Source organism: Camelina sativa, chromosome 15 (assembly GCF_000633955.1).
Source record: "Camelina sativa cultivar DH55 chromosome 15, Cs, whole genome shotgun sequence".
Classification (NCBI taxonomy): Eukaryota; Viridiplantae; Streptophyta; class Magnoliopsida; order Brassicales; family Brassicaceae; genus Camelina; species Camelina sativa.
This window is the reverse complement of record NC_025699.1, coordinates 22,917,570-22,927,662: the sequence shown is the minus strand read 5'-3', so window position 1 is coordinate 22,927,662 and position 10,093 is coordinate 22,917,570. Positions and strand designations below refer to the sequence as shown.

At 36.8% G+C, this 10,093-nt stretch overlaps 2 protein-coding genes across 2 annotated transcripts; both read right to left on the bottom strand.

Annotated features, from left to right (window-relative positions):
- On the bottom strand, window positions 6,595-8,039 carry LOC104748693. Its single transcript, XM_010470296.1, has 3 exons — window positions 7,590-8,039; window positions 7,286-7,417; window positions 6,595-7,176 (listed from the first exon to the last, which is right to left on the bottom strand). The coding sequence occupies exons 1-3, from the start codon at window positions 8,037-8,039 to the stop codon at window positions 6,595-6,597; spliced, it is 1,164 nt and encodes a 387-aa protein (XP_010468598.1).
- On the bottom strand, window positions 8,313-10,089 carry LOC104747338 (histone deacetylase 6-like). The gene is made up of 4 exons (XM_010468962.2): window positions 10,048-10,089; window positions 9,827-9,963; window positions 8,727-8,852; window positions 8,313-8,642 (listed from the first exon to the last, which is right to left on the bottom strand). The coding sequence occupies exons 1-4, from the start codon at window positions 10,087-10,089 to the stop codon at window positions 8,513-8,515; spliced, it is 435 nt and encodes a 144-aa protein (XP_010467264.1). The 3' UTR covers window positions 8,313-8,512.

Genomic DNA, 10,093 nt, shown 5'->3' with positions numbered 1-10,093 from the left:
TGGTCTAGAACACTTAGGATTCGATTACCCCCATCCTTAGGAACTTTCGTATTTCATTTCTTGCATTTTCCTTACTTACTCGACCACTTACCCGATCAGGTACACGATAACCTGCATCGAGTAATACCTCGAGCTGTTCATAGTTCACTTGCATACTCGATCACCCCACTCGATCCTGTACTCGATTGCTTGCATCGAGTGCTTAGGTCGTGTGGTTTACTTGTTTATATTCTTTTACTTTGTTTATATTAGGACTGTTAGAACCAAACCCCCTATTGCTTGGCTTGACTTGCTTGATTCTGATTGCATCCTATCTGCTAGCAATACACAACCATTTGGATTGATAACCCTTTGTACTACAACTGCATAGGGAATTGATACCCTTGGTGAAAACTAGTCTATCACACTAACAATAGTCTTCTTTTGTAAAAAACACACACCTGGGATCCCTCACTAACCGGTGTGGTTCAACAAAATTTTTATACCATTTGTCAAAACCGTATGAAAGACATGGTGTCCAAGGCAGCAGCTCAGCGAGATCAAGCAAAACCGAGTTGGATTGAGAAAACTCTTTGGAAAGAAATGTGTGACTATTGGAACACAGAAGAAGCCATGGAAAAGAGTGCAACCACTTCAGCAGCTCGAATTTCTGACCGTAATGGTCTTGGCCCTCACAAGCATGTATCATGACCGAAGTCTTACTTACAAATCGAACAAGAGATGGTGAGTTATCCTTTTCATTGTTTAATAATTTACATCAGATGGTTTATTATCTAACCTTTTCATTGTCTAACTTTTCAGGAAGTGGAATTGGGAAGACCGCCAACTATTCCTGAAGTTTTCATCAGGACTCATACCAAAAAGATGGGACTTTTGTGGATAAGAAGGCGCAAGCAGTTCATGAGGCATATACGCAAAAAAGGGAAGCTAAGTTGGCTGCTCTGGACAATGACGACCAAGCTGATGGTACATCACGTCGATCGGAGCTTTCTCACGAGGAGGATGATGAGCTCTTTCTTCAGGTAATGTTGCTTCTTTCTAATATGCATCATTACTTAAGTTTTTCACTAGTAAGTAATGATGTTAACANCATGTATCATGACCGAAGTCTTACTTACAAATCGAACAAGAGATGGTGAGTTATCCTTTTCATTGTTTAATAATTTACATCAGATGGTTTATTATCTAACCTTTTCATTGTCTAACTTTTCAGGAAGTGGAATTGGGAAGACCGCCAACTATTCCTGAAGTTTTCATCAGGACTCATACCAAAAAGATGGGACTTTTGTGGATAAGAAGGCGCAAGCAGTTCATGAGGCATATACGCAAAAAAGGGAAGCTAAGTTGGCTGCTCTGGACAATGACGACCAAGCTGATGGTACATCACGTCGATCGGAGCTTTCTCACGAGGAGGATGATGAGCTCTTTCTTCAGGTAATGTTGCTTCTTTCTAATATGCATCATTACTTAAGTTTTTCACTAGTAAGTAATGATGTTAACATTTTCTCTGTTTTGTTATGCAGTCTACTTTCATAAACGATAGAGGAACATACTTTGGGGTTGGAAGCCTAGGGAGTTACATCAATGGGAATCGGAAGTTCCCTGGAAGCTCTTCTGCTTTCACAAGCCTGCAACAACAGCTTGAAGAAGCAAACGGCAAAATAGAGGAACAAGCAGCTCTATAAGCAGAGCGTGACGCAGAGGCTTCACGGGTTGCAGCTGAGGCTTTACGGGTTGCATCTGAGCAACAAGCAGAGATCTCACGCTTGGTGAGCTTCTTCAAGCCTGTAATGTCCGTGTCCCAAAGAAAAGTGGAAAAACCGATCAATTTATGTGAAATCATGAAATTGCCCGGTTTGGTTAAGTTCATTCGGTTTAGAGCCAGTTTTGGAAAACTCTAAGTGATGTAATTATAATTATATGGACGCCTCTTCTCTCTATTTTGTCGTGGCTGTTATTCAATACTTGTGTTGAGAGGAAGACAGAGATGGAGAGAAAGGAGAGAGCCTATTGTGGTGTGAAGGAGATTAAAGGAGAAGGAATAGAATCGTTAGGGTTTAAGAAGAAACAGTTTCGATATATCAAATCGTTGTCAAAGGTAACGAAATTTGGTAGAGTTATTCTCAAGCCTTTCATCATCATTATTTTTTTTACAGAAGTGGATTTGGATTTAAACTCGATGAGTTATTGGCAGTTTTGTGAGACACGTTTTCTCAGACGCGAATTGGGACCATCGGAGATTGTAACTGAGATCGTGGTCTCGTCTGGTTTCTGATCGGCACGAGATTTTGTAGAAAGCTTTTTGACGTCTCTGACTAGCTTTTCACCGGAGGGATTTGATAGTTAATGGTTGTTTTTTATTTTTAGGGTTTCTTCTTTGAGACTGTTCTTTTCTGATGTTTCTGTCCAGTTTTGCTATAAGTTGTTTTTGGTTGTGTGGCTTGTTGCTGGGCTGTTTCAGACGTTAGGAGAGTCTCAACTGGTTGTATTCTTTGTTATTGTCAGTTTGATAAGGTGAGTGCGTGACCATGAGCTTATCTAAGTGATTGGGTTGTATAGCTTGTTTTGTGTGAAGTTGTGTAGGTGTGATGAATGTGTTATTGGATGTTCTGTTCAATAGCTGGTTTGTTATGTTTTATTTGTGGTTGTACTCTTGATTTTCTTGTGTGTATAGCTCGTAGATGGGAGGATCGCCTCACTGGGTATTTCTGGTAATACTCACGCATCTCATTGTGTTTGTGGTGCAGGTAATGAATGTGTAGCGTGGAACCATGGCGATGAGGAGGAGGATGATCTAGGGTCTCAATTGTTGTGTTGTGGTTATGTTAGTTAGGTTTATATGTTTCCGCTGTGCATGTTGATGATTGGTTTATGTTAACTGGAGTTGTCGATGTTGGTTTATTGTTTGGGTTGTAATTAAATATTATGGGATATTTAATTATATTATTATTATTAAAAAAATGGGTCGGGTTGTTTCAAAGACTAACCCAAACTATGTCGCCTTCCTCGAGTCTCAAACCAATGACCCAAACCTTTTTGATGTTCAAAGTTAGGTTCCTTCACTATCCCTACTTTCTTTATGATTATGAAAACTTTTGTAATATTTGTGACTTGTACTTTTGTTATGTTTGGATGTTTTCTACAACTACGATGTTGGATGTAAAATTAAACTTATGTGTTTGTTTAATTTCATGTTTTAGTTATAGTTTTCATAATCAGTTTTGGTATTACAAAATCAAATAATTCGTTTTACCAGATTTTTTTAAAAAATATGATAATTAAACAGTCGTAAAACAGTCACCAAAACGTACACAAAACAGTAACCAAAATAGTCGCAAATGAGTAACCAGATCAGTCGCTAAAGCGTTGCAAATTTAGTCGCAACTTTAGCAAATGTTTGGCGAGGGAAGAACGACCACAATTATCAGTCGCCAATTAGTAGCCCCGTGTCGACTGTTTGGCGACTGATTATTTTAGCGACGCACTATTTAGCGACTACGTATTTCAGTCGCCAATCAGTCGTAACTAAGTAGTTTGCGACTGTTTAGTGACTGTTTTTGTAGTCGGTCATGTTTTCTTGTAGTGGATAATTCAGGTATACAAAATAGAAACTTTATAAACAATCCAAAACATCATATATGTCATAATCACGTTAACGATCGATGCATTATTTACTCCTTAGAAGTATCGCATTGTACCAAAACTACTTAGAACTATTACCTCATCTCAAATATTCTCGAATCTTAAGTTCTCAACTTATTTCTACCTGAATCAAAAGTTATCAACTATTTCTCTATATAAATGGATTTAAACGGTTTACGAACCAAATTCGATAGAAAACAACATAAATCAGGTTTGAAACCAATTTTAAAATGGTTTACCATTCCAACTTCCCAAATTACAAAATCGCTTCTAAATTACTCGGTCAAGCAGTTTTTGTTTAAGTACCGGAATCATTGACATTATCTAGAAGAAAAAACTCTAGATTTTGACCAAATACATCAACCACCGACAAATCTTCAAAACTTATAACGCTACTAACTATAGAATTACTTTTGGAATTTCCATCAGTGTCTCCATCCTCGACTAATTTAGTGGACTTTATATACTTTGATTCCATTTCATTGCATTTGATAGCTTCCATTGAAGAACCCAAACAAATAAAAGACCCAAAATAGATCGGCAAAATTGTATCAGAAAAAAAAATCAAAGATTAAAGCTTTTGATATAAACATGTAAATATTATGTAGATATAATGTTATTTTCTTAATTTGCTATGCCTACTACGTTTCAAAAATAATAATTCTTTTGACATAACTTATGTTATTTTTTTTAGATTTGTTATTCACTATTTAGTGATTAATAATAATATACATGCTTAATGAATTATTTTTTTGTTTATACATGTCAAAATCTAATTGAAAAACACATATAATATAATTAGCGTACAATGGAAAATATATTAGTTTTATCAATTTTCTTTTTTTATTTAGGAATTTTTTTTAGGTATAAAGATGTAAATTTTATGTAATATAATGTTATTATCTTAATTAGCTGTTTTGAAAATTAATAATTTTTTATGTTATTATCTTAATTAGCTGTTTTGAAAACTCATAATTTTGGATTTTTTTTTTTAGATATAAAGATGTAAATTTCATGTAGGTTTTTATGTTATTATCTTAATTAGCTGTTTTGAAAAATAATAATTTTGTAAAATTATCTGTATGATTATCTGTATGACCATTTCATCTTTATTGTAAAATTATATGTATGATTTCTTTTATGTTTTTGAATTATGGATTTTTTTTTGGATGATTCCTTTTCCTTTAGAATTATAAAATTGTACAATTTACAACATAATAATAAAATTTATTATTATTTTAAGAATCTTATTATTTTAATAATCTACAACATAATAAGATTTTGACACATGTCGTGATCTTATGAATTAGTAACTTTTGAAACAATACTTTATATAATAAGATATTTTAAATTTATTATATAAATTATTAAGATAATCTAAAATTAAATAATCAGCAACCAAAAGTGTGACAACCCGTCCTGTGGACCCCACTAGCTCCCCGCTAGCTTGCCCCCATAGGCTTTAAGCTGGGCCTGCAGGGCATCGATCCTAACCCCTCACTGTGGAAAGAAACTATGTCAATTGGTGACAGCTTGTCCTGTGGAAAGGTTGTTAAAGGGTGGGGACCAGGGTTCGAGAAACGCCTGACGCACCAATGACCTATTGGTGGATTTGGATGTGAGTTTCATTCAACGGTGAGGGGTTAGAATCGATGTCTTGCAGGGCCAGCTTCGGGGCTATGGGGGCAAGCTAGCGGTGGGCTAGTGGGGTCAATGGAACGAGTTGTCACAAAAATTGATATTTGTCGCGATCTTGTGAATTAGTAACTTTTAAAATTAAAACATGTTATGATCCGGTGAGTTAGTAACTTTTAAAACTATACTTTATATAATAATATAGTTCGTAATTTAATCTTATAGTCTTCAGACTTCACTTTGACCTGAGTAGAAAGCATAAGTATGTCTTCCCATGTTCTTTTAGTTTTAGACTTTTAGGATTAGTGTCTTAGTGTATTTTATAGTATCCCTGGGCATTTGGATATCCGTTCAGGTTTGGATCGGGTATTTTGGATTTTCGGGTATTTCGGTAAAAGGGTCCTAGACCCATTCGGATATTTCTAGTATTCCGATCGGATTTCGGATAAACACCCATCGGATTCGGATCGGTTTTGGGTATCCATTCAATACCCAAAATATACTTCAGATTTGGGTACCCGTTCAATATCCAAATTCAAATCTCTCCAACTCTGATATTAAAGATGAAGAAAATGTATGGCATACATGTTTTTGTAGAAAATATTCTATTTGTTTTGCATTTCTTCTTCTTTGTGTTTTCTTAATATGTAAAAATAATATTTTGGTATCTAGAGTTCATGAGTATGGAAATAAAAAATGCAATTAAGTCTCTACATAATAAGTAAAATCTTTCATATCTAATTTTTTTTTTAAAATGAAAGTTGTACATAGTATATATAAATAGTGGAGGTTTGAGAATTAGTTAAAGATATTAAAGTGGCAAAATGGTTACAATACACCCACTTAATGCTTTAGGTCATCGGTTCAAATCCTACAAGTGACTATTTTGCACTATGTTTATACATGTTTGGGTTAATTCGGGTATCTATTCGGATATCGGATAATACCCGATCGGGTTCGGGTACCCAGTTTCAATAAATCCTAGACCCATTCGGGTATTTTAAAATTTCGGATGCAGGTTCGGATCGGATTCGGGTCGGATTTTCGGGTTCGGGTATTTTGCCCAGGGCTATGAATTTATAGTTTGGTGAAAAATAAAACCGATGGGTTATCGCCCGTGGAACCGTACCAAACCAATAACAGAATAACATTTACATTTCCCGTTTATAACCGAATAGGAACCGAAAACCCAGAATTGTGGTCGGTTTGGTTCGGTTCGGCCCCTTAATAGGGAGTGAATCACATAAACTGATAAAATAACATAACAATAAATGGATCATACTTTTAATGTTCATGTGAAAGAATGAGAGTGACGAATTATGGTGAACGCATATGTTTTTGTTGTTTCCTAAGAGCAGTAAAGTGAGCAACAATCTGATCATAGTCCGGAAGCTTAGGATGAACATGCTTAGCTTCCTTTAAACTTATTTCTCCTTCTCCTCCTTTACCCTTTTGATCCGGCAACATTGTAAACACGTTGTACACTATATGGTAACAGTCACCACACTCTCTCCTTTGACGACTTCTCTTTCCCTTGTAGTAGTACCTCCAACACTCCATGTCTTTGGCTATTGGACTGCTTGGTGCTGATGATCTTGCTTTTCTCCTTGACCTCCTTCTCTCTTTTCTCTCTTCGTCAGTCTCTTTGAATCTGAACACGCTCTGATCTTTTTCCACCACTTCTTCCTCTATGAAATAATCCTCATCATCACATGCTTTTCTCTGATCCCTTGGTGCTTTACCACCACTATTTTCTTGCTTTTCATTTACATCCCCATCCGTGAGAGTGAACTTATACACTTCTGCCTCGCTATCAGCCTTTTGTGATGAACACTCTGGCTGATAAGAATCCGAACCCATGACTTCTGTCTCTTCTTCTGCCTCCTCGCTTTTTATTACCTACACACACCAACAAGTACCAATGTATACCATATTACATACTCGCAAGTCGCAACTCCAACAATATTAAGAAGCAAATAAGATTTTATATAGTGATTCAAAGAGTCACCTGTTTGTGAAATTCCGGAGTGTATTGGAGTGCCAAAACTTCTAGACGAAGGCCGTGCTCTGCTGCTATCTCACCCAACAATTTGGACTTGGCATCATACGATACTGTGGTCATGGAGAGTTTCTCTATAACCTGCATTTGAGTATATACATGCTCTGTTAGGTTTTTGAGGTCAGAGATGTAGTCTTTCTTGAACCTTAAGCAAGACGAAACAAGACTTGAAGTTTCTTGAATCATAACGACTTTATTTATACGAGTTCGGTGTTAATTGACACATAAAGAGAAGCGAGAAACATCAATGAACCTGAGGGTTGACACAATTGCCAGGCAGAAGATTAAGAGCCATATCCACAAAGTGCTGCCCATAACGCGCACTAAAAAGAATCCTCAAGGCTCGTAGCTCATGCAAGTCTCCACATCTCGCAGAGGCAAAGACAAGTGTTGAAACGGCTTCGTTGATGCCATCAGGAAGGTCTTTACGTCTCCGAATGTAGGAGAGGTTGAGGATGATTACGTCGGAGAAGTGAAACAACAAGTGGTAGAGAGACATGAGATTCTCATCAAGGTAGAGCTGTTGAGCCCTATGAAGAGCACGGTCTCGTTCACCAATGCGAAGCAACTGAGCTATGTCGTGTCGATAGTGTGTTGAAATAGCGTATTTCTTGTTCTTGAGCAGCTTTAAACGACATTGAAGCTGTTTCACTACACTCTTACACTTGGATGTCTTTCGCCATCCAAACAAAAAACAAAACATTATTGTATCGTGTTCTGTTCGTTTGTGTCTCAAGCCTTCGAAAGATGAACTATTGAATTTGCTCATAATGAGTTAACAGAGGATATGAGAGTTTGTAGGAGAGAGTGGGGGTTCAATCATATGGTTGTGGGGGAAGTGGGATCGACGGTTATTTATTTTATTTGTGGCAGATAAAACGTACTTTTTTACTTTATTTATTAATTTGTAAATTCTGCGTTGGAATTATGAAGCTATTGTTTTAACATTAGTTAGAAAATTATTTTTTACTAAAAATTTGTTCGAAATTGAACTTCTATTAAACTTACACTAATTTAAGTGAGATGATAATTAACGTAATAAACCTCATTGGCTATCATGGAACCAAGAAAAAAACAACAAGAGCTCAGTATACGACATTACATTATCTTCCCTAACACATCCAGAGAGACTAAACGCAAAGACCAGGTAAGAAGAAAAAGGGAGGTGATTGGTGCTCAGAGTTGGGGTAAAGGAGGGGCCTCGCCAAATTTAAGAATGTAAGCAGCCTGGTGAATTGGTCTCAGCTGCAATATGATCTGAGCATCAAGATACGCCTCGCAGCTGAAGCACCATACCGACAAGTCACTGTGCTTCCACATAGATATCAAATATCAGTCGGCATTAAAAATAACTAAGGAAGAAAGAACAAATGTAATGAGAAACATGTACCTATAGCTAAGTGCAAGGCAGTGACCAGTTCGTTGATGATGCATAAGCATGTGCCTGTTCACGAAACGGCTGCATAGAACCTCTTTACAACAAAGGCATAACCAGTTCTCTACTGGATTTTGGCACCTTGTACACATTAGAAAGTAAGATAATTGAGTTCATACAAGAATGATGTCCAAAATCAAATATACTGCCAACAAAAACAACAAAAGCTTTAATATAGTGCTTGAAATTGTATTAAACATCCCTATCTTTTCATATGTTACACTTCAACAAAACTCACGAAGCGAAAAAGTCAATTCAGAGAGACAACGATGGAACTGATTCAAAGTTAACTTTTGTTTGAACTGTTGATAATTGGGTTAATACAACAATGATGTCAAAACTGCCAACAAATCAATCATAAGAACTTTGGTACAATGCTTGAGATTGTATCCCTTAAACACTCTCTACGGCCACAAAAGTATCTTATTCTATCTTCAACTTGAACAAAAATCAAAAAGACAAAGTGCCAAATCATACATTTGAGCGTTTAACTGCAGGGAGAGACACAAAGATAAAACTAATTCTAAGTCAACTTATGTCATGTGCAACGACCTCAACTCAATTCTCACATATAATTAATTTTGTCCCCTATATGCAAGTGGTCGTCCAGGGCTCCAGGCTACAATTCAAAATGCATCAATCTAAAAGAATGATGACAAAAACAATAACAGGCACTCCACAAGCACAAGAGGTGTAGTGCTTTAGATTGTTTCCTCAGAAACTCTGAAATAACTAATCAAAAGTCACAAAGCAGAAGAGTCATTTTAGTCTTCAACTGCAGAATATGGAACTGATTCTAGGTTTAGTTATGACCTTAGCTTAGCTCAATCCCCATAGAAACTTGATTCCATGGCCTATTTGCAATTGAATGTTACACTACTGGTTCAGGGCTACAACTCAAATACAACAATCCAAATACTTGTTCAGGGATACTTCTTGAAGACTCTAACATCTTCAAGAAACAAGCATTCATCACAAGCAGGAACGTATAGAGAGAAACCTAGATATCAATTGATTCTCGCTAACCAGAACACCAAATCAAGCGTCTCCATTACCTTGAACAAGGAGTATCAGGAGTTGGTAAGTGAATCAAATCGGGAGAAAGAGAGTTCAAGTGATCGCAAGATGTACGAGCTTCGACCCAACCCGACCCGGCTCCGACCATCCAGTCTTGCGTTTCTTCTGCAACTACCTGATCAAGAGTCTTGATTAAGAAAACAGTGACATGGATGAGAGACTATTATATCGGAAAAAGAGAGGACGGCTTTGAGGTTACCGGCGGAGAAGAGGAGGAGGACGACGTTGCTTTGTTCGCCATGGAT